Source organism: Solanum stenotomum, unplaced genomic scaffold, assembly GCF_019186545.1.
Source record: "Solanum stenotomum isolate F172 unplaced genomic scaffold, ASM1918654v1 scaffold10327, whole genome shotgun sequence".
Lineage (NCBI taxonomy): Eukaryota > Viridiplantae > Streptophyta > Magnoliopsida > Solanales > Solanaceae > Solanum > Solanum stenotomum.
Window position 1 is genome coordinate 54,797 of NW_026021018.1, and position 26,156 is coordinate 80,952.

At 32.1% G+C, this 26,156-nt stretch overlaps 2 protein-coding genes across 5 annotated transcripts in view; one reads left to right on the forward strand and one right to left on the reverse strand.

Annotated features, from left to right (window-relative positions):
* Window positions 1-23,913, reverse strand: part of LOC125849769 (glucan endo-1,3-beta-glucosidase A-like) — a 27,121-nt gene extending 3,208 nt beyond the window's left edge. Inside the window, exons 1-2 of one of the 2 annotated variants that reach the window (XM_049529744.1) lie at window positions 23,801-23,900; window positions 22,880-23,274 (exon numbers count right to left, since the gene is read on the reverse strand). In XM_049529744.1, the coding sequence (XP_049385701.1) occupies window positions 22,880-23,274; window positions 23,801-23,864 (459 nt within the window). In that variant the 5' untranslated portion in view covers window positions 23,865-23,900. Of the gene's footprint in view, window positions 1-22,166; window positions 23,275-23,800 lie in introns of those variants that run through there. The other variant, XM_049529743.1, reaches the window with a different exon arrangement.
* LOC125849767 (glucan endo-1,3-beta-glucosidase) overlaps window positions 1-26,156 on the forward strand; it is a 77,262-nt gene that overhangs the window by 20,374 nt on the left and 30,732 nt on the right. The window contains exons 1-2 of one of the 3 annotated variants that reach the window (XM_049529740.1): window positions 4,926-5,020; window positions 5,667-5,945. In XM_049529740.1, the coding sequence (XP_049385697.1) occupies window positions 4,930-5,020; window positions 5,667-5,945 (370 nt within the window). In that variant the 5' untranslated portion in view covers window positions 4,926-4,929. Of the gene's footprint in view, window positions 1-4,925; window positions 5,021-5,666; window positions 6,264-26,156 lie in introns of those variants that run through there. The other 2 variants (XM_049529739.1, XM_049529741.1) reach the window with 2 other exon arrangements.

Genomic DNA, 26,156 nt, shown 5'->3' on the forward strand with positions numbered 1-26,156 from the left:
ATATATATATATATATATATATATATATATATTATCAAATTGTATATTCCGTTAAATACCATCACATAATTTAACACGGAGAAAGTAGACAAGAAGAAGAGGGCAAGGAAGAAAATGTTAATTAAAAGTATAATTTTGTATAGAATACCAAGTCATGCCCTGTGAAGCACTTCATGAAATATTTATTAAGTATATAACAATGTAATATTTGTCCATATGAAGAAAATATTAAAATTATGTAGAAAGTTCAAATCTAGTAGTACTGTGATGGAGTCAATGAATTGTACGATGATAAATGGCTGATTCCATTCAATACGAGGAAAAAGCTCAAATTGAGCATAATTTTTCTGTGTTTTTCATGTAGGACATTCGGTATTTGTATTGCAGTTCGATTAATTTAATTTTAAGTCAGGTAAAATCATTTTTAAAATTAATTATTCTTGTTTATTATATATTTCTTCCTTTCTTACTTTCTTATTCATTTTTCGTCTTCATCAAATCTGAGATAAAGGCATAAGTACCCCTTACACGAGAACCGAAATCCAGAAACACATTTTAACTAAACTAAGGTCCTATTACCCCTCCCCCCTCCCTCCCCCTCCCAAAAAAACATTTTTTTGTTCTCTCACGAGCCTCAACTACGTGGAGTCACGAAGTGTGCCACGTAAGCCAAGAGCTGTATAAAATTACCAAAAAAAAAATGAATTTGGTGGTAATAGGACCTTAGTTTAGTTAAGATGCATCTCAAGGATTTTGTTCATAGTGTAGGGATAGTTACGCCTTATCTCAATCTCTATATCTTTTGCTAATAATAGTAAGTTGGGTCAAACACCTAACTATGGGTAAGACAAAAATAAAACTAATATCAAATCTAATTGAAACCACCGCTATGTTTTATCATAATAGTTATAAATCTTAATAAATCAGTTGGTTAACTATCTAAACCTTCGTCGTATTGATGAGGTTTCAACTCTCCATCTTTTAATTTTGTTTCCAATTTTCTTTTTCTCTATTATTTTTGGAAAAATAAGTATTCCACACAACCCCATTAATGAAGACAATACCAATCACGATACGATGAACTTGAACAAAACACCATATTTACTTGGCTCATCTAAGAAAAGTCATATTTTTTGCCCTATCAATTTATGATAATAAAATAGTGGGGCTTGTTAGGTAGCGTGATTGACTGATTAGACATATAGAATTGTGGATGTTCATTTAATACTACTCCGATTTTTTTTAATAAGCTTGCAGTCAAGTATGACTCAAGCAAGTATAGCTTGCAATTAGAAAGTCCTATGGTAACTTTCTAAGAAATATTGCAGTTAAGGCAAGTAGTTTATACAGACAGCGTCGTGAAAATATGTAACATCTCGCAAATTGAAATAACTAGGAAGAAGTTAAGAAATGGAAATAGTCATTTTTGGAAATAATATAAAAATCTGGAAAATATGTTATGTTAAGTTGAATTTTTGGTCAACTTCAAACGACCATAATTCTTGGATCAGGATGAGTTAGGTGTGTTTCCAGTTATCGTAGGAAAGATCTTGGAATAATCTTTTCAACGCCGCCGAGTTTGCGCGATCCAAGTTCGTATGAGTAAGATATGCCCATTTGAAGTTGGGCTGTTCAATTAAGGAAAGTCTAAAGGGGTATTTTAGTCTTTTCCTATCCCAATTATTTTAATCTGTTTTTAGGAGTTTAATTGGGGTGGGTCAAATCAGAATTAGATCAGTTTAGAAAAGTTGAAGTTCACGCTAGGGCTTAGAGAAAGGAGAAAAGGCAAGATTCGTCAAGAACGTTCAAGTTTGATTGTGGATTTCACCAAGGATTCAATCCTACGAGGTATGTGAAATCACATAGCGTTGGGTTAGTTCACCCACGCGCCAATCATGATTCAATTCAGCGAAGTTTATTTGATTTGAAAGTAAATTCTATGAGTTCTAGATGAAATACGTTTGAATTCTTGTAGGTTTGTGTTGTTGAAGTTTCTTGAGTTCGATTCATGTTTTTGGGTGTGATTTCGAGTAGAATCTTTCATACTTTGAACATGTAATCGATTCTAAGTGTTTGGGGAATGAACCAAGTGAAATTAGAGAGTTTAGAGATGAAAAACGAAGAAGAAAAGTTGGGGAGCACCTGAGTAGGGTCCTGGGGCGCCGCCCCTCTCAGAGTCCTAAGAAGAGGCCTCTGAATTTTGACCTCTGGGGCTCCGCGCCAGCCAGAGCACCCCAAGTCACTCTCTGAATTTCATGGATTGGCTCCCTGCACCTCTCAGAGCGCCAAGGACGCCAGTTTTTCCCATTTCTTCCCCATCTTTTCGTACTAGTTCCTTAGCAACGTACCTATGTTTTCTAGTTGATTCCAACACTCTAAGGTACGTCTAAACATCATGAAATCATCCATAAACATGAGATCATGAGCCTTGAATCCATAATTCAATTCAAGGAAAGTTAAGATCAAAGTCAAGAGAAGTAAGAGTCAAGTCAAGAGAAGCTCTTAGAGTTTTCCAAATGTCTTTTTTTTAAATGTTTTAACTTTGTTTTAAGAGTTAAAGTTCAAGTTGAGTAAAGAGTAAAGATTGAAGTTCATTTCTTCAAAGAAGTAAATGGGGACTATGTATTCCCAAAGAGTTTAAAATGTTTTCACATTTAAACAAGAAAGGAAACCTTGATTTCCAAAGAGCCTTTGAGCTAGTTTTCAGTAAAGAGTAAACGCTTTCACAATTAAGCATGAGGGGAAACTTTGATTTACAAGGTAGCCTTTGAGCTAAGTTTTTGAGCAATTATCTAAAATCTCAGAAAGAAGAATGTTCTTAAACATAAGAGCTAGTATCATATTTTGGGGATAGTATTGAGCACCGATATGGGAAAGAGTTCAGACAACTCACAGCCCCCATAAACTATGTAGCCATCATGGGTAGAAAAGGGTCATACTTTTTAGATGATTCCTTCAGTGCTTTTTAGCATAGACTAGTGGATCCACTTAGTAGTTCAGGTTCTATACCCTCGGCAAGGTATAAGAAGGCCCTGGTAGCGTGAGGCAAAATGATGTATCATCACAATAGCTCTTACGTGATGGTTGTCCGTTAGAGAAACTCCCACAGAAGTATTTGTATTCTTATATACATAGTTTATATGTATTTTTATATACATTTCAGAGTTATATTGTTCTTTGCATACACACAGAGTATTATTGTATTTCTAAACACAAAGAGTTGACATCCATGTTTTAAAAGTTTTTCTTTATATTGCATTTACATTACTGTTTTATATTGAAATGAGTTAAGTTGAGTTGAGTTGAGCAAGGTAAGTTCTTCAGTTCCTTTCAAGCTTATGTCTTGTTTTAGAATTCCCCTCGCATACTCGTACATTCAATGTACTGATGCCATTTGGCCTGCATCTTTTAATGATGCAGACACAGGTAACCAGGATCAGCATCTAGCGCATCATTGATCCAGTTGAGCACTCAGAGTCTTGTGGTGAGCCTCCTTGCTTTCTGGAGGATCCCTTTTATTGCTTTCAGTATTATTATTAGTTCATTAGGATGTCATGGGTCCTGTCCCGACATCCATCTCAATTGTTTAGAGGCTTCATAGACAGTCAGATGTTAGTTCTTTAGTCTTTTCATTTCATTATCTTATGATGAGACTTGAGTTTGCCTAATTGGCTAGTTGAATGTTTTCTTTATAACATTATAAGTTTTGTTTGGGTTTATCTTGATAAGTTAAGTCTTCCGTTGAGTAAGTAAGTCAGGCCAAGGGTCTGCTTGGGCCAGCAATGATTCTCGAGTGTCAGTCCCGGCCAGGATATAGGCTCGGGGCATGACAAAACATCTTGTAGATTGTTTTCTAAAATATCAGGGCTAGGTAGCATGATTGACTGATTAGACATATATAAGCGAATAACATGGCAAAATAATTTATGCAAACAGCTTTTAGAAAAGTCTTGTAGCAACTTCTTGAAGATATACCTTGTTATCAAACTAGGCGCTTACAGAATAATCTTAAAACTCGTAACAACATTTTTTCTTAAGGTTAAAATAGAAGACTACAATTCATTTTGATTTGTACATCAAATTCTTTCTTCATTTTTTTCCCTCTCTAAAATATTCTTTCTCAACATCTCTTCTTGTCTTGTATTTTTATTATTATTATTTTATAACAAATACTATTCAATTTTAGCTAATGAAGATGTGAGGCACATCTAATTTAAGACTTTTCAAGTGAATATAGAAATATCATATGTGCATACAAAAATTGTACCTAACTCACAGTATAGATTTAAAGATTCAAATTAATTCTTTAAAAATCATGTCTAGAATATATTTACAGAATACAAAAAATCTGAACTTATTAAATAGTATAAATTTTCATTAAATAAGATTCGGGTGAACCCTCTTAGTTCAAGCTCTGCCCCCAAGACCGGACGTGACTTATTTTTGGTGGTTGTCTTGATCATTTAGCTCGAAATTCACTTAATTATTAAAATACACCAATATAAGCACAATCACTTAAATTAATAGTTCAAAAAAAAGATAAATAATAATCAGTAAATATATGTAAGTTCTTTTTATCAAAAGAAACCTAATTGTATTTTCATGTGTCATGTTATGATAACCTAATAAACATTCATCATGCAAATATATTAAATGCAATCCATTTTTTCCTTGTACAATTCCATAGACCTCCATCACTTTTGGGTTAGAATTTGTGCAAATTTTCTTCAATTTTGACAAAATTGCACTATTATTCCATGTAGTGCCTCACTTGGTATGGTTGGATTCTCCAACTTTAATTTTGTAGCTATAATTTAAAAAGAAACAGCGCTAACGAACAATAAAAGAAATGTGTATTTAATATTTTCCTATATAAGAAGCAATAAAATGGGTTTTTGATATACAAATTACATGTTCCATTTTTTTTCAATGGCTTTGTGCTACTTGTTCACTAAAAGTGGCTTGGTTGCAACTATCCTTCTACTTATTGGGTTGTTGATGTGTAATGTCCAAATGACAGGTCTTTTTCTTTCTTTCTCTACACATACACACGATAAAGGCAAATTCATAATTTAGAATTGTTGAATTTAGAATTGTTATTGATCGACTGTATATATACTTATTTCTTTTTTTCACATAGGTTCTAGTTATATTTATGTTAACTCTGGTTACTCGGATCATATTATATATTTTGATTATTGTATGGTATTGTTATAAAAACCAGATATAAAACTGTGTTGTTTTTGTCTAACAATCTTTTTCGCTATTTATTTGTTAGATATGATTTACTTGATGAGTCGAGACTTTGGTAGAAATAAAAAATGTTAACTTCATAAGATAAGAATAAGGTTGTGTACGTACATAGTACATACCATGCTCCCTAAATTCCACTTTTGGGATTACACTGGATACATTTTTGTTGTTGTTATTTTGACATCATTTTCTCTTTCTTTTCCCCTCTAATATTGTAGCGTGTTTTGACATCATTTTCTCTTTCTTGTTTCTTAGATATGATTTACTTCAGTCGGGACTCTATCGAAAACAGTTTATTTACCTTCATAAGGCCGTTAAGAGTAATTAAGGTTGCGTACGTGCACACACCCTCTTTAAGCCCCACTTATGGAATGACACTGAAGTTGTTGTTGTTGTTGTTGTTGTTGTTATAGGGGCATATTCTAATATTGGAGTATGTTATGGAAAAATTGCCAACAATTTACCATCAGATCAAGATGTCATAAATCTATACAAGGCCAATGGGATCAGAAAAATGAGAATTTACTATCCAGATACAAATGTCTTCAATGCTCTCAAAGGAAGTAACATTGAAATAATTCTTGATGTCCCAAATCAAGATCTTGAAGCCCTAACGAATCCTTCAAATGCTAATGGTTGGGTTCAAGATAATATAAAAAGTCATTTCCCAGATGTTAAATTCAAATATATATCTATAGGAAATGAAGTATCTAATGGTCAAATTTCGCAATTTGTTCTTTCCGTGATGAAAAATGTTTACAACGCGTTATCAGCAGTAGGGTTACAAGATAAGATCAAGGTCTCAACTGCGACATATTCAGGGTTTTTAGCCAACACCTACCCACCCAAAGATAGTATTTTTCGCGAAGAATTTAAGGGTTTCATTAACCCTATAATTGAATTTCTAGCGCGAAATAACCTTCCAATCTTAGCCAATATTTACCCTTATTTTGGCCATATTTATAACATGGTCGATATACCGCTTTCTTATGCACTTTTCAACCAACAAGGTGAAAATTCGATTGGATATCAAAATCTTTTCGATGCCCTTTTGGATTCTACATATTTTGCTATAGAGAAAGCCGGAGGCCCAAATGTGGAGATTGTTGTATCGGAAACTGGTTGGCCTTCTAACGGACACCCTTCAGCAACTCTCGAAAATGCTCAAATTTATTATAGGAATTTGGTTAATCATGTAAAAAGTGGGGTTGGAACACAAAAGAAACCAGGAAGGATCATAGAAACTTATTTGTTTGCGATGTTTGATGAAAATCAAAAGCATGGAGAAGTCACAGAAAATCACTTTGGACTCTTCTATCCAAATCAAACTGCAAAATATGATCTCAAATTTATGTATAGTGATAATTAACATATAAAGAGCCCTATACTTTTCCCCTCATATGCAAATGTCTTCATACTTTTTCTTCGAGTTGATTTCTCATATGATTACTTATTTTATATATAGTTATTATAATTTTATAAAGTCACCCTTTTTGTCTATCCAATTTTCTTCAAAAGAAGAAAGTAATTATATGAAAAATTTGTAGACACGTGATTTTTGACCATTTTGAAATTTCAGCTCATGACTTGGAACACCATAACTCAATTCCAAGTGGCGACTCTATTAATAAAATCATATAAAATATTGAAAAACCCTTTTTCTTCATCGATCGTAAGAAAAAGGGATTTTACAAAATCAACTAAGCTTCAACAAAGAAAATGGATCCATATATTTGGTGGCACGAATTTAAAATGAAATTGAATAATAAATAAAGCTTTATTTACCTCGTAGAGATATAATTGATTGTATTTCACGCACCATAGATTGTATTACACTCACCATATCATCACTTCTGGTAAAATATTTATCAGAAATATAGTCATTGCTAGAAATATAGTCATTGATGACAATTAAATTTAGGGAAAAATGATTTGAGACAAAAATAAGAATAAACGTTGCTAAAAGGCAAAAATTAGAAAACGATTAATAGAAAAAAAATGAAGAATAACATAGAAAAGGATAGCACAAAAAAGAAAAATAAGAAAGAAAACCAAATGGAAAAGTATAAAAAAAATAAAAAAAGGGTGAAAAACTTAAATGTACAATATAAACACCTAAATAACCCTTATATAACAATAATTTAACTTTTCACCTATATAGCAATAGTTTTTTTACAAAAACAAAATAAATAAAAAATAAATAAGAAATAAATTGGTATAAATAATACAACAATACACGTTCCTATATTAAATAAGATTTCATTCCTTATTTTTCTCTTATTTTGATATTTACCTTCCACAAATCTCTCAATAATTAATCCCTCAATATTTTTATTTCCTTATTTTCCTCCCCTTTTCTAATCTTCTTCTTAAAATACTAAACAAACTGATTCTCTTTTTCTCTCCACCCTTTTTTTTCTAAACTCTCTTCACTCGTCTCTTTCTCCTTTTTTTTTCTTTTTATATACCTCATTTTATTTTCTGAAAAATTTCTTTGTTTTTCTTTAGTTCTCTCCCTTCAATTTTTTTGTTTAAATCTTTTTTTACACCAACGTAGTTGGAACATATAACCAATAATAAATTTATCATCAATGTATGGATTTATATATTTTAATTTATTTGGTTATAATTTGGTATAATTCATTCATTATGGTAAAATTAAATTAGATTTATTTGAATTTGACATCAAAATTAAATCATATTGTACACCATGTAAATTAATTTAATGATACTAAAAAATTGATATATACTTGATTAGATTATGGTATTACGTATTATAGGGTTGTAACATAACTAAAATCAACTTTACCATCAATTATAAATCAATATCTTTTATAGTTCTAAACCAACATATCACCAAAAAATTAGTCATACCTTACATCAAAGTATATATATACTATAACATATTGCAACTTTAAATCAACAAATTACCATTATTTTTTAACCAACAAATCCACCAATTATTTTTAGTTGTTATAGTTATTAAAATTTGAACTTGACACAAAGGTTACACCACATTGTACACCATGTAAATTAATTTGATGATTCTAAAAAGTTGATATATACTTGATTAGATTATGTTGTTATGCATTGCAGGTTTGGAACATATAACTAAAATCAACATTACCATCAATTAAAAATCAATTTCTTTTATTGTTCTATATCGATATATCGCCAAAAAATTAATCACACCATCCATTAAATTGAAATCAACAAATTACCAATATTTTAACTATACCATCCATCAAAATATATACACTAAAACATATTACGGTTAATAACCAACAAATCACCAATTATTGTACCGGATCAACTATCAAAGTATATTCCTTAATACATATCACTATTTAAACTAACATATCATCAATAATTGTACTAAATCGACCACCATCCATCAAATTGAAATCAACAAATTATCAATATTTTAACTATACCATCCATCAAATATATACACAAAAACATATTTCTGTTAATAACCAATAAATCACCAATTATTATACCGGATCAGCTACCAAAGTATATTCCTTAACACATATCACTATTTAAAATAACATATCATCAATAATTGTACCAAATTGACCACCAAAGTGTACACAAAAAAAATGTGTTTAAAATTTTTTCCGATAATTTATGGACCACATGATATAAATCATATTAACTATGATAATGCATATCTTCTTCAAATTAACAGTTGTAATTTTTTATTTTGAACAAACAATCGAGCTCTTGACATTGATATACGCCTTCATCAAACGAGGACTCTTTCCGGGAGCATTATCAAAAGCAACTTTCTTACTCATAATCGATCTATTCAAAGAGAAAAAAAATTGTGTTGTAAGAAATGATTTTTAAAAGAAACAAAGAGAAATATTTTCAAGAAGGAGTTTCAAAAAATTTTCTTGAAAAAGATGAAAAAAATGTGTGCAGCAATGCATTTACCAAGGAAAAAAAAGTACATCAATGGTATTTCTTCCGTGTAAGGTTAATATGAAAGAGAAAGTAAGATATTTATTAAAGAAAACGTATCCAAATATAATTGTGATTGAGATTCTAAAAATTAATTAAAATAAAAGATAAAATATGACTCCCAAAAATTTAGTCCACCAACCAATAAAATAGTACATAAAATCGTGTAGATTTTTAATTTATAATAAAATGTCATATTTGTAATTAAAATGCTAATGTTATAAATAAAAAAACTAAAATAATACTAGGTAAATTAAGGTCTTAAATAGTATATTCTTGTAATTTTTCCAAAAAAAAATTAAAAAAGCAAGAACAAGAGTAGGAGAACTTAAATTGAAAATAACCACGAGGAGAATTACGACAGAAAGGAGAACAAGATGAGGTCAAGTGTGATATGTCGCATGCGATGATTTTTCGCTTATTAAGGACACGTCACATATGGTAGTATAAGTTTCGAGTAAAAAAGGTTGAAAATAAAACCAATTTAGGCCCATATGGCCATAACAAACATGGAAAAATTAGATGGATTGATACTTTTTAATAAATAATTACTGATTTTAGCGATACTTTTTATTTATTACCATTCATAGCAATACTATGTTAAATCTGCAATATGTATTAAAAGTGAATTATGTATGCAATATATATGTATTATAACTGTTTTTTAAAAATATATTATGCTTGTTTGGTAAGAAATAGACACATTGTGTTATAAGTGTATTAAAATGTGTGATAAATGTATTAACCATCAATAAAACTTGTATTATATGTGAATAATAAATTCTTCTTTGTAATATGTATTAAAACTGTATTATAAATGAATTAAAAGTGATCAAGTGAAAAAAAATGTTATTGCTATAAATGATAAATATTTTTTTAATATAGTATATTTATGTAAGTTTCCCAACAAACATTCCACCAGCACCTAATAATGTTAAGCCCATGATTGAAGCTTCATATTGTTTTGCAATTTGGTACCCACAACTATGAGTGATGTTGGATTATTCTCACAATACACATTGATTTTAAGTTTTCAGTCGTATAACCCTACTATTTTCTTGCATAAATATTCAAAAATTCGATATACAACATTATACAAATAATAACAAACATGAAAAACTCAAATCTACTCCAATTTACTTCGCGTTTAAATTTTGAATTCCTCTAAAATTTGTAACCAATTGTGGGATTTGTAGCTCCATGATGGTGGAGCCTATGTAGACGAAAGAAAATTGGGAAAAAGGGACCGACTTCGTAGAGCAGGAGAATGCTCAGATATATCTATGTGTAATTCCTCATTTGGTTTTTAAAATGTACGGAGTAAACATATGTACTAATTAATGAGAGATAGAAATATAACCTAATTTGATCACACATTTGAACAAAATCAAAATAAAATGTAAGGAAAAAAAAAGGGACCTTTTATCATGATAATTTGATATTATATATTATATAGAACAATATATCATTTTTAAGTCTTTTAAATATGAAAAATTATAAATTTTTGTATAGTGACACAAGAATGCATTATATCTTTCTTTCCAAATTGTCAAATTTTTGTTTCAATTATCTCTAAGTCATAATCAATTTTAATTTTCAGCAAAACTTTTCTTATAACCACTAGAAAGTAACTACGATATGTACGTATTAAAAAGTCATAATTAATATTTGGAAAATTTGAATATGTACTTAAGTTTCTTTTTAAATTTTTAAGTTTTTAGTTAAATGACAATATAATTTTATATAATACTTTAGAACTTTTAATTAAATCGTTAGGACCGAGGAAGTTATACAGGCTATTAGTAGGATGAGTAGGGGAAGAGCGACCGGACCCGATGAGATTTCTGTAGAATTTTGGAAGAGCATGGACAAGGCAGGCATAAAGTGGTTAACTGGGCTGTTTAATGTTATCTTTAAGACAGCAAAAATGCCGGATGAATGGAGGTGGAGTACAATGATTCCGTTGTATAAAAACAAGGGTGATATCCAAAACTGTAACAACTACAGGGGTATCAAATTGTTGAGCTATACTATGAAGATTTGGGAGAGAGTGGTGGAGATGAGGGTGAGAAGAGGGGTGTCCATCTCGGAGAACCAATTTGGATTCATGCCGGGACGTTCGACTACCGAAGCCATTCATCTTATGCGTAGACTGGTAGAAAAATATAGAGAAAGGAAGAGAGACCTACATATGGTGTTCATTGACCTTGAAAAGGCCTATGACAAAGTACCGAGGAATGTCCTCTGGAGGTGCTTGGAGTCTAAAGGAGTCCCGATGATTTATATTAAAGCGATAAAGGACATGTACGGTGGAGCCAAGACTCGGGTTAGAACAGTTGGAGGAGACTCAGAACATTTCCCAGTTGAGATGGGGCTGCACCAGGGATCAGTCCTAAGCCCTTTCCTTTTTGCTTTGGTGATGGATGAGTTGACGCGGTCTATTCAGGAGAAGGTCCCATGGTGTATGTTATTTGCGGATGACATAGTACTGATTGATGAGACGCGGGATAGAGTTAATGCGCGGTTGGAGGTGTGGAGACAAACGCTGGAGTCCAAAGGGTTCAGGTTGAGTAGGACCAAAACAGAATATTTGGGGTGCAAATTCAGTGATGTGTTGGATGAGACAGATGTGGAAGTGAGACTTGACGCACAGATCATTACTAAGAAGGAAAGTTTTAAGTATCTTGGGGCTGTAATCCAAGGGAGTGGTGACATCGACGATGATGTCACACATCGCATTGGGGTTGCTTGGATGAAATGGAGGCTTGCCTCTGGAGTATTGTGTGATAAGAAAATTCCACCGAAACTTAAAGGTAAGTTCTACAGAGTGGTAGTTAGACCGGCCTTGTTGTATGGAGCGGAGTGTTGGCCAGTCAAGAACGCACATGTCCAAAAAATGCATGTTGCGGAGATGAGGATGTTGAGATGGATGTGTGGGCACACTAGGAGCGACAAGATTAGGAATGAGGTTATCCGGGAGAAGGTGGGAGTGGCCTCTGTGGTGGACAAGCTGAGGGAAGCGAGACTGAGATGGTTTGGACATGTGAAGAGACGGAGCGCAGACGCCCCAGTGAGGAGGTGCGAGGTAATGGTGGTAGAGGGTACGCGGAGGGGTAGAGGTAGGCCCAAGAAGTATTGGGAAGAGGTGATTAGACAAGACTTGGCTATGCTTCACATTACCGAGGACATGACTCTAGATAGGAAGGAGTGGAGGTCGCGTATTAAGGTTGAAGGTTAGTAGGGTTAGCGTGTTGCCTTCCCTTGCGAGGGTATGGGTTGTTAGCGTTTGGAGTAGTCCTAGCCTTATGCTGTTTACTGCGTTTCACTCCTCACATTACTTTCTTGATGTTATTGTCTCATTTGTTGATTATACACTATCTTTTGTATTGGTTGTTATGTTTTATATATATCTCTCTCCTTTCACTTAGATTTGATGTACTTGAGCTGAAGGTCTCCTGGAAACAGCCTCTCTACCTCCATGAGGTAGTGGTAAGGTCTGCGTACACTCTACCCTCCCCAGACCCCACCTAGTGGGATTTCACTGGGTATGTTGTTGTTGTTGTTGTAGTATTGTATATTAATATTTTTTTTGAAAATAAGAACCAAGGTATCATATTGCAACAAATTACTAATATTCTATTAACTAAGAATTTTTCATGTAGTTATATATTATATAATGAATACTAACTCTTTGCCTACATAGCTATAAACTATAAACACATAATAATGGCTAGTTCTATAGTAAGCATAATATATTTGAAGACATAAAATAGATGTTTTCCTTTGAAATACACATGAAAAGAAGATTATTATAATTGTAAATAAAAATATAAAAAACAGAGTAAACAAATTCTTGAGGTAGTAAGCATCCTCAAATTTGATATAATTTTTACCAAAGATGCAAATTTTGTATTCAATGTTAACATAAATTGGAGTACGTTAATATCAATAAGAACACAACCTTTGCAACTACAAAATGCATTAAAATGCATATTTATTTGTTCAATTTCTTTTAACATTAAAGTGATAGAAAATTTCATAAAGTTTTTGAAGTTTTTGGTGTCATCACTTTTGGTAAAATATTTTCAGAATTGTAGTCCTTGCTTCCAGTTAAATTTAGGGGAAAAAAAGTTTTGTCAGTTATTGCTAAAGGCAAAAATAAGAATAAACATTGCTAAAAGCCAAAAAATAGAAAACGGTCCGTTGAAAAAAATGAAGGATAACATAGAAAAAGGATAGCATGAAGAAGAGAAAATAAGAAAGAAAATTAAATGGAAAAATATTTTTAAAAAAAGCAACAACAAGAGTGGAGAACTTAAATTCAAAATAATCACGCGGAGAAATATAACAAAAAAGGGAGAACAAGATGAGGTCAACTGTGATGTGTCACATGCGATATGATAGCATAAGTTGTGATTTTTGGTGGACCAAATATTAAAAATAAAATTAACATTTAAATATCCAAGATAGAAGAACATGTAGATATCAAAATTTTGCTGGGCTCTTCAAGATAAACTCAATATGTATTATTAGAGTTCTTGGAGGCTATTGGCAGAACTAATTTATTTACAATAGATTGATGGGATAATTTCAGAGATATCCCCTCAAGTTTGGCTTAATAACATTAATCTCCCTTGTGGTTTTGCTTATGAACCAATACAAGGATATGAAATTTTTATATTAATCATTATTTCTTATTAGCAAAAGTTTAAAGGAAGAAAAAAGAATGTTTTATGCAGGAATTACACTGATTTGTTACACACAAAGATGATTGTTGCTTGAAATTTTATTCGGTTTTAAAAACTTTGAGAGGAGATTTATATTTTAAAAGCAGAGTCTAATAAAAGATGGCAAATAAGGGTAGTTTTGGTAAATTATGGAGAATATATCATTTAAAATAGTTTCGTTACAAAAATATCACAATAAGGGAGATGAATGTAATATCTCAAACCACAGAGGAAGTTATTGCTATATAGTCGAACCTGAGAGGAGGTCTCTGAAATTATCTAGATTGATTAATTTACTTATGAAACTTTCTGATCATTCGAGTTGTGAAGATGTTGTCCTTCCCACGATCAATACCATGACTTGCAAGAACAATGAATTTGTTGCTTGGCCACTACATATGCGGAGGTCCACATCATTCTAGTTTGAAATTATCCTAGTTCAAGGCTCAAAAACAACTCAAATCACGCATTTAAAATGAATCGAAAAAAGAAATTAACACATTATTTCCACTACTCATAACTACACATTGATGTGGAAATAAAACTAAAATGTAATTTCATGCCCATATGGCCATATATATGGTAGTCAAATGTATTACACGCAGCACTGATCGCAGAAAAAAAAAGTTGAAAATAAAACCAATTTAGGCCCATATGGCCATAATAGACATTCCACCAGGACCTAATAAAACAGCAAGATAAGCCCAAGATTGAAGCTTCATATTATTTTGCAATTTGGTACCCATAAAATCATAAGCAGAAGATCCACAAGTGCCATATAATTCAATAAACCAGCTGAACATGCATTCAACAATCCCACAACTATGAGTGATGTTGGACTATTCTCACTATACACATTTGATAATCCAATTCCAAGTGCTATACCAAATGGTGTTGTTATTGAGAAAAATAACACCAACATTGATTTCATCCTCATACCATAGTTCGCCTAAACGCGAAAAAATAAAAAAAAATTAGAACAAAATTGAGACATAGTTATTATTGTTCTATATACGCAATCGATCATAAATATATACCTGGAGGATGCAACCTCCTAGACCATTACTTCAAAAAGTTGATGGAAACATATAGCAGCTACTAATGGCCTAAATTGTACATGGATTATCAGATGCACCCATGGATAATCCTATCACTACTGAGTGCACAATTATTCCTAGCTCCAAAACCTAAGTTTCAACTTTAATGCCCCATATTTTATTGTCTGTACATCCTTGTCGATCACTATTTGAACCACATTTCATTGTAGTATTATTATTTTCATATTCACTTTTCATTTTCGATGGAAAAGAGATAAGGATGACGATCAGAAGAATACCAACAAATTTGGAAGAAATAGCCATTTGAGAATTTTGAAATATTGAGTGTAACAACTTGATGGAATTTTGATTTGAGTCTTATCTAATGATCTTATAAGAATTTTGAAGTTTAAGCTAGTTGATTGAAAATGACATTTTTACCCTTGCGTTTAATCTAAGTTAAGGTAGTTGAGAGTGTAATTCTTTAGTTTGATGAGGGGTAGAATAGGAAGTATGACAAGCATACGCTATGCGTGTGGTGTCATTGTTTTAACTGTGCAGTGAATGTTAAAATCACTAGCAATATGTAATTTTATATATGGTTAAAGATGACTTGTCATCCTACGTGGCATTAAACGTAAGGCACGTATGGTTAATATTTTGTATTGATCCACTCGATAAATTATATTTGTACTTTTTTTTTTATTAAGTATCCAAAAGGTTTAAACATCAATTAAAATAAGATAGAAGAAAGTGCATTTATTCTTGATAAGAAATATAGGACTTTAAAAAAAAAAAATTCATAAACTTATGCAACTAAGAACAAAGAAACCTTTGACCACATGGGAAGAGTCCTTTTTCCTTTTCTTTTTTTGTCACAAAAATAATATTATATTCATTTTCTTGAACTCATTGAACTTGGTGAATAATCTAAGCTGAATTCTCCTTTTTTTTTAAAAAAAGATAAAAATAAAATATTAAAAATTTCTCCTAATTAATATTTTTTTAAGAAGCGTGTAAATAAAAAACCACAATAGCTAGTTTATAATTTGAGATAAAAAGAGTACAGTATTGGTGAGAAGATATATTTTAAGGTGATTTATTCTTATCTATATCCAATATCAACATTTTTAATGCTAGTAAAAGGTAACAAATACCCAATAAAATGATCGAATCGCACACGAACTAACTCGACTACCACTCATTGTTTTTACTTATCTAACTCTCTTATTTTTACTAGTCACATTTAGTTTATGAGAATCAAACTATAGAGACTTTGATTAATATTTTAAAATTTATTTTATCTTCATATTAATTACAAGTAATAGTATTTTTTTAAGAGAAAAATGTGATCATGATGTCCAGATTAGCTTTCACGCGCCTCAACTAATTCATAGGATCAACTTCACACATCTCAACTGTCACGACCCGAGTCTACACTCTGGACGTGGCCGGCACTCAAGAACCATTGTTGGTCCCCAAGCGAACCATCATCCTGGTTGACTACAAGCGGAAGACTAACTTAAGCATGCAAAAGCTTAAAACTGAAATAAGATTCAATAAAATCAACTTTACAAAACTTTAACTCAAATGAACAACTTAGAATAAAAATAATATATTCAATTCGCCATAAAATAGGTAACTTAATTATTTAAAACATTTAATAAAATAAATGTATAAATAATATAGACTTCTCAACTATAGTGACTATCTATGAAGCCTCTAACTGAAAAAGATGGAAGTCGGGACAAGACCCATGACATCCTAACTAAACTGAAAATTAAATGAAATCCTCCGAAAACAAGGAGGCTCACCATAGCTAACTCGAACTCCCGGATGTATCAACGAAGCTCCTGTTGATGATCCTGAATACATGTGTCTGCATCATGAGAAGATGCAGGCCAAATGGCTCATCACGTGGAATATACGAACATGTAAGGGGAATTCTAAAACATAAACATAAGCTTGAAACTTGATAAAAAGGAAACATACTTACCTATTTTCAAACTTACTCAACTCAAGGATACTCAAACTTACTCAAGGATAAGATACTCAACTCAGAGATTAGATACTCAACTCAAAGATGCTCAACTCAAGATACTCAACTCTGGATACTCAACTCAATATAAAGCAACAATAAGAGATGCAATATATAGAGAACTTTATAAAACAGTAAAAACAACTTAGTTCGTTAAAGAAAATGTGATAACAAACTCAACTTTACTCATATCATAAAAATACATATCATGCTCCCTCTCAAAGTCTACTTGTGCAATGTACGAATGAAGTCCCATACCCCCATTCATACTAAGCAGAACCCATTGAGGAACCATGCAATTAATACTGTGGGAGTTTCTCTAACCGACAACCACCACTATGAGCCTAAGTGGTGATATAGTGTCTTGCCCACGCTGCCAGAACTGTCCTATACTTTGTCGTCATATAGGACGCTTAACTAAGTGGATCCACTAGTCTATACTAAAAGCATCTTAAGGAGTCATCTAAAAAGTATGATCCTTTACTACCCATGATGGCTACATGATTTATGGAGACTTGAGCTATCTGAACTCGCATCCCCATATCGGTGTTCAATACTACTCCCAAAATATACTTAGCTCATATGTTTGTAAAAACAAAACTCTTTCTTTCGTTTGAGATAATTACTCAAAACTTGGCTTAAAAGCTCTCTTGGAAATCATAGTTTCCTCTTTACTGAAAAACTAGCTCAAAAGCTCTTTTGAAATCTCAGTTTCCTTTCTTGTTTAAATGTGAAAATATTTACTCTTTGGGAATACATAGTCCCAATATACTCTTTTGAAGAAATGAACTCAACTCTTTACTCTTCACTCTTTGCTTAACTCAAAACTTAAGTCTTAAAACAAAGTTAAAACGTTTGTAAAAGACTTCTTAGATTATGGTTCATGCTAAATTATGGACGTGAACGACTCAATGCAAGGTTTTCAATAACCAAAGATAGAACTCAATACTTGGAACTCAAGAACTTTAACAATACTACTCACTTCAAGAATGCTCAACTCAGAGGGTTCATGCGGAATTTATGAGCATGAACTACTCAACTCAAGGACTCAAAGATACTTCTCATCTCAAGACTGCTCGACTTATAGGTTTCATGCGGATTTATGGGTATGGACAATTCAACTCAAGGACTTCATGGGTAACATATAATAGTCCCATGATTAGAATTTTAATCTCAAAGGGGATTAGGAACTCAATACTCAAGACTTAAAACTTGAAGATACTCCTCCTTTCAAAGATACTAAACTGATAGAGTTCATGCGGAAGTTATGGGCATGAACGACTTGACTCAAGGGTCAAAATATCAATAAGGAACTCAGGTATACGACTCTTCTCATTCTCATACTTACTTCTCAAAACTTAGCTCAAATCGATTGTGGATCTTAAAGGATTCACAATTGAACTCAAAGACTTTCTTGAACTCTACTCTTAACTCTCTCTCTTGAATGTGAATTATGAATTCAAGAGTTATGGTTCATGATATGAAAGATCTCATGATGACAACGTAGACTCACGAATACATTTTCCTCACTCTCATACTCACTTGATCGAGTCTTGAAACAAGTTATTAGAAATTGTAGAAGACTCCTCATAAACTAAAAGGGACATTCTCAAAATGTTCGGAAGAACTCTCAAGACTCAACTTTTAACTCTACCTTGAATTTGAATTATGGATTCAAGGGTTATGATTTGTGATAGGAAAGATCTCATGATGTTTAGGAATGATTTTGAATAGCTAAATCTGAGAAAAGTTACGAAATCACCGTCTTGGAACAAGCTGTCCGCGACGCGAAGGTGTTTTAAATAATTGCACGCAAAATTAAATTTTGAGACAGAGGAGTCCACGTCTTACCCGCGACGTGGAGAAACTTTTTGGTCACTGGGGGAGCAAGTCCGCGACACGGACTTGCGTGCCAGATCACGCTCGACTTTTTCCTTCTTCGTTGTCTAACCCCAATTCACCTAAACTCGGTTATTTTTCTCAATTACTCTTTAGATTCAGATACCCAGCATATGCACCTAAGAACCTAACTCAAAACAACTCTATAATCGACATGATTTCATCAAGAACTCAACAATCTCATCTGAACTCAAGAACTAAAGCCAATTTCAAGAACATAATTCAAGAACATCATACTTTCAACTTTCTAGAGGGAACTTAACGCTGGAATTAACATGATTGGCGTGTGGGTGAACAAACCCAACACTATGGAAGCTTACATACCTGAAAGAATCGTCTTCTTGAAGAACTTGAAGGAAAAATCTGGAAAGAAGAACCCTAGCCCTTAGCTTTTCTTGATTTTCTTGAGCGTAGAATCTTTGGAGTGGAAGATAGGGTTTGATTTGTGAAAACTGATTTTCTATACGCTTAGGGTAATTCAGATGACCTCCTAAGAGTTTTTAGGACTAAAATACCCCTAAAGAAATAATTAAAACGAGCTGAAAGTCGGAAAGATCTTTCACCAGGCAGTGAGGTCCGTATTGGCTCCGCATCGCGGAGCCATCGCGAAGCTGCTGCCAGGTTTGCGCGTCGTTAGTAAATCAGTCATAACTTTTTACTGAGAGCTCGGAATTGAGTAAACTTGGTGCCGTTGGAAAGAGGACTCCAAGGGCTTTAATTTAATAAATTATGGGTCTCCTAAATCCTTCTGTACTAAAAGTTATGGTCACTTGAAGTTGACCCAAAATTTAAGAAAACTAAGGAATGACTTGAATGCGTTTCTCTTTGATTCTTCTTGGAACTCAAGGTGGTACATCTACTGACCTTAACACTTAGGAAATTTTAAATTCCTTGCAAAAATATCACTCACTACGAAGATTTTCTGGGGTGTTACATCAACTAATTCCACAGGAATCTTATTGTCAATCAAGATATAGGACTGATGAGAGAAATCAACAACTCCCTTCATCCTATTTTATGCAACACACTTTTCTTTTTAGTACGTCCAAAAAATATGTCATTTTACTATAACTAGAAACAATTTAACTTTAAAATACTCATTTTACTCTTAATGAAATGATTTTCAACCACACAAATATCTAAAAATGATTTTAGAGCATAAGTTTTACCATAAAAGCTTTCCTTTTTTCCTTAAACACTGTGTCAAATCAAATGGTATCACATAAACTAGAAAAAAAAATAGCAGATTGAAAGCGTGTATCCAAGATTATGAGATGATGAGTGCACTATTACGAAAAGATGGATTTAAGATATAAATTTGATCGATTTAACATTTTGGTTCTTATCACTAAAAATAATTAAAATTTAAAAATTATAGGTCCAAAATTATTTTACCTATCCAAATGACTTAGGGCCCGTTTGGCCATGCAATATGGTATCATGATATGGAATCATGAGATGAAATTGAAGGTTTGTTTGGACATGCGATATGGAATTTTTGTGTTGTATATTTTCTCATAAACATAAAAATTCCATAAATTGTGAAACTATTAAAATAGCCCCAATTGTTTATTCAATCTTATCAAATAAACAAAAATTATAAAATCGCATAATAAATTATTACAAAGTTATTTGTTCTTCAGTTAAATAATTGTTTCATCTAACTTTAATTTAATAAAAAAATTGAACATAAATTGTACTTGATATGCTCATATCTCTCAACTACTCTTACAAATAACCTATAAAGTAGAAAAAAAACATACATTAGTGAGTAAATATTAACTTAGAAGTTAAATGCACTAAGATAAAAATTAACAAACATCACTAACTTCTAACTATTTACAAGAAAAATCAATAGTTAAATATTATTGAATAACGAAATTTTAAAAAGTTACCACAAGTTTGAGTCAAAAACACTTCTAATAAAATTTAATCAAAAAAATTATAACTAGTCCACTTGACTAAATATTAATAACTAATTGATCAAATTTTCCCAAGTCCTCAATCAATTGGACTTGATATCCTTCGGTCATATGAACGAACATTTTGCAAATACTAAGATTAAGAAAGTGCGGCACCGCCAATGAAAATTGTCTTTTATCAATATTATGCTTAGTCATAAGATTAAGACGTTTTTTTTATTATGAAAAATAAAAAAAGTATTACTCCCTTCGTTCTCATTTATATTCACCAAATGAATTTCTACTTTTATCATTTTATATTCACCAAATTTAAAGTGATAATAAATTTTATATTGGTGAGAATAATAAATTTTAAAAAGTAATGATGTGATTATAAATTTTAGATATAAATGTGGGGTTGTTTTAACAAAATATAAACTCATGGATCAATTATTGTATTAAAATATCTCAAATCATGATATGGAATCACATATCATGGTTTTTGGAGAATATGGTATCACCTCTCATGATATGGAATCATGAGATGGAATCAGCGTAAAATCGCATGTCCAAACGCTGTTTCCATCTCACGACACCGTATCGTGTTATGGTATCGCATGGCCAAACGCCTACTTAGAGAGGCGTTACCCAATTTTAGAAAGGAAAATAAAATGACATAAATAAAAGATTCAAATTTCTAACATCACTTAGAGAGGTGCACCCAATCATAATCGCACAGTATGATACTTCAACTATGGGTTCACATATCTATATTTAAATATATTTTTTAAAATATAATACTACTATGTATGATTTCAAGAGGGGAACATGGGTTCACGTGACCCCGGTGACCTCCTCATGTATACGCCTCTGACCTTCGACATAAACTTAGAATGCTAAGGTACTTTTTGGGTGTTTCTTTCCTTTTTTGGCAACTCTTTAATTTTAACTTTCCATAGGACAGTTTAAGATCACAAAATTAAAGGATATGTTGGTATCTACATACCTTAATTCATTCACAAAATTCAAAAGTTTTCTTTACTTTCTTAAATTTCATGTCAAATCAAAATCAGACAGACAAATTGAAACAGAGAGTTAGGAAAATATAAACCAAGAACACAAAATTGATATGAAAACAACGATGAAATTTTGAAAATATGAACTTGGTCTTTTTTGGAGAATAAAATAATTCGTTGAGGAATATTGTAGAGTAAGATACTCTGTAAAAGTTACGTTGCAATCTTCAGAAGTTGGATTTAAATAAAATTGAAGGTTATAACCAAAGAATGAAAGGACACATCCTTTCAATTAAAATACATATCTTATTAAAAATACTTAATATTAATTTTTTATATCAAGGAACACACAAGAGACCATACATTTTCTCACTACATATTAATTAAATATACTATCATTTATTGAAAGATAAAAACATACCATTTCTCCTTATTATTCATATATAATATAAAATATCTATATATTAATTATAATATGCTATCATTAATTAAAATTGAGTTGATACTTTGACCTCTTATCAGGATAAAAGAGTCCAAAATGTTGCTCACTTGGTTTTCCATCCTTTCGATTTTCGTCAAACATCGCGAATAAATAAGTTTCTATTGTCCTTCCTGGTTTCTTTGGTGTTCCAACCCCTCCTTTCACATGATTAATCAAATTCGTATAATAAGTCCTCGCATTTTCCAAAGTTGCTGCAGGGTGTCCCACAGAAGGCCAACCACTTTCCGATACAATAATCTCAATATTTTGTCCTCCAAGTTTCTCCATAGCAAAATACATTGAATCCAAAAGGGCATCGAAAAGATTTTGATATCCCGCAGAATTTGTGCCTTGTTGATTGAAAAGTGCATAAGAAAGAGGAACGTCGTTAGTGTTATCAGTATGGCCAAAATAAGGGTAAATATTGGCTAAGAGTGGAAGATTATGTCTTGCTAGAAATCCAATTATAGGATTAATGAAACTTTTATATTCTTCGCGAAAAATGCTATCTCTAGGTGGATAGGTGTTGGTTAAGAGCCCTGAATATGTCGCAATTGAGACCTTGATTTGATTTTGCAACCCTGCTGATGATAACGCGTTGTAAATATTTTCCATTGCTGGACCAACAAATTGTGCATATTTACCACTATCTCTACCAGGATCAACTTCATTTCCAACGGCTATATATTTGAATTTAACATCGGGAAAATGATTTCTTATATTATCTTGAACCCAACCATTGGCATTTGAAGGATTGGCTAGGGCTTCAAGATCTTGATTTGGGACATCAAGAATTATTTCAATGTTACTTCCTTTGAGGGCATTAAAGACATTTGTATCTGGATAGTAAATTCTCATTTTCTTGATGTTATTAGCATTATATAATTTTATGACATCTTGATCTAATGGTAAATTATTGGCAATTTTTCCATAGCATACTCCGATAGACTGCGCTCCTACATTATGACAAAAAAAGAATGTCAAAATAATAACAACAACAACAATAATAACGCTTCAATGAAAACAAGTTGATATCGATAATGTGAATCTTTCGTACTGGTCATTATACACAATAAAAAACACTAAAAATACTCTAATGGTTGGTTAATATATCCATAAATAACTTATTTGTAGATGTCACAATTGCGTGAGACTATTAAACCTATTTTTTAATGTCCTTATCAATAGGGCCTACTGCACCTTCCTAGAACAAAAATAAATATGTAGTGTTATTTAATAGGACATTTATAAGTAAATATGCATGCATGAGACAAGCAATGGTATAATTCATTTCAATTCACTACTTCTAACGCGGGCATAAATATATGTATAAAACTTTACTAAAATTGAAACAAATAATAGTTCATAACCCAAAATTCTAAATGTAACGAGTTCAATACAGAAAATCTAAAGATTGAACTAATAGAATTTAAATCTTGAATTTGTCTGGCTATACGAAAGTTGTATGTGTAAGAGAGTGACCTGTAATTTGGATTAGCAGCCCAACAAGTAAAAGGGAAGCTACAAGAGAACTTAGAAAAGCCATAGAAAAATTGGAATTGAGAAGATCAGTAAGAAATAGTTAGAGGTGAAATTGTGTGTTAAGGAAACATAAAATTGCTTCTTATATAGGCAATAAGAAGAAGAAGACCAAGAAAGGTAGTGTGGAAAAAAGCCAAGTCAAGTTGCCCTACTAAGAAGTTTGATGAATAGTAAAATTTTGTCAAGTAGAATAACCAAGTCCAAGTGGATATGAAGAAAGTTCAAATCTTGTGGTAGGTGATGGAAATTAAAAATTGGTTGATTTCATTTAATATTATAATGTGAAGTTGAGTAACTTAATTTGCCTTCATGTTAGGAACAAGTCTTGTTTTCTTTCCTTTGGTTCCTAAATGAGTTTTAACTTAAACGACTATATATGTATGCATACCTTATCTCTATCTTTGCTGGATAAATAAGTTGTTTCAAATAGACTTCTACTATAGTCAACCTCTCACACCTTTTCACTAATACAACTCACTCCTAGTCTTCAAATCATCTCAATCTCGCTTTCATCATCTTCTCAGTCATGGAGGTCACTCTCACCTTATCCCGGCATGTATAATATTGTTCTTAATCATATCTCTCTTAGTTTATATGTCCATTCACCCATATGAACATTCTCGTATTTGTTACCCTCATCTTCTGAATGTGGATATTCTTGATTGGTCAGCACTCAACCTCATACAATAATGTTGGTCTAACCACCGTCTGTAAAACTTATATTTTAATCATTGGCGAGCTTCAATTTCACTCACACCGCTCCTATACGGTGTGCAATATCATCATCAATTTCTCAGTTTCCTTAAATTACAGACTTAACATACTTGCAATTTTCTCTCTTGGGTATATATTACTAGTGTATCAACCTTTACTTCCATCTCTACCTCATGCCTCACGTCACCAAACTTGCACTCCGAGGTGCTCTATCTTAGTCATGCTTAACCTAAAACCTTTAGACTCCATGGGTGCTCTCCAAAGTTTCAATTTATCATTAACTCCACTACACGACTCGTCAATCAATACTGTCATCTGCAAATAACATACATCACCACACCTCCTTTTAAATATATAATGCCAATATATTCATCACTTAGGCATAAATGAATATGCTAAGGGTTAATCCATAGTGCAATCCCATCACGATATCAAGGAATATTTTGAGTCATCTCCCACGGTCCTAACTCAGGTTTTCTCTCCACATACATGTCTTTAATAACCTTAATGTAAGCCATAAATACACCTCTAAACTCCAAACATCTCCAAAAGATCTCCCGGGCGACTTTATCATATATCTTTTTAGGTTAATAATTACCATGTGTAAGTACTCCCTTTTTTTGTTTCTATATTGTATTGATCCAACAATTTCTTATAAGATGCATGTATGGCTTTTGTAGTCGAACGCCTTGACATAAATTCAAATCGGTTTCCCCTGCAACTCTGTTTTGACCACAAATACTTTTTTAAAAAATATATTATTAAATTGTATATTTATGTTAAACACCATCACATAACTTAACACGGGGAGAGTAGACAAGAAGAAGAGGGCAAGGAAGACTTCATATTTGTATTATTAAATTGTATATTTATGTTAATTTTGTATAGAATACAGTCATACCCTGTGAAACACTTCATGGAATATTATATTAAAGTATATAACAATGTAATATTGGTCCATATGAAGAAAATATTAAAATTATGTAGAAAGTTCAAATCTAGTACTGTGATGGAGTCAATGAATTATACGATAATAAATGGCTGGTTCCATTCAATACGACGAAAAAACTCAAATTGAGCATTTTTTTTCTTGTTTTTCATGTACGACATTCGGTACTTATATTGAAATTCGATTAATTTAATTTTAAATCAGGTAAAATCATTTTTAAAATTAACTATTCTTCTTTGTTATATATTTCTTCCTTTCTTATTCATTTTTTGTCCTCATCAAATCTGAGATAAGGCACAAGTACCCCTACCCTATGACCCGAAATTACAAAAACACATCTTAACTAAACTAAGGTCGTATTACTCCCCCCCCCCCCCCCNCCCCCAAAAAAAAATCCATATTTTTGTAATTTTGTATACCTTATTGGCTTACATGACATCCAAACATCTCTCACGTGTCTCAACTACATGAGTCACGAAGTGTGCCACGTAAGTCAAAAGGTGTATAAAGAGTACCCAAAAAAATGAATTTGAGAGTACTAGGACCTTAGTTTAGTTAGGATATGTCTCTGAAATTTTGATCATAATCTAGGAGTAGTTGTGTCTTATCTCAATCGCTATATCTTTTGCAAAT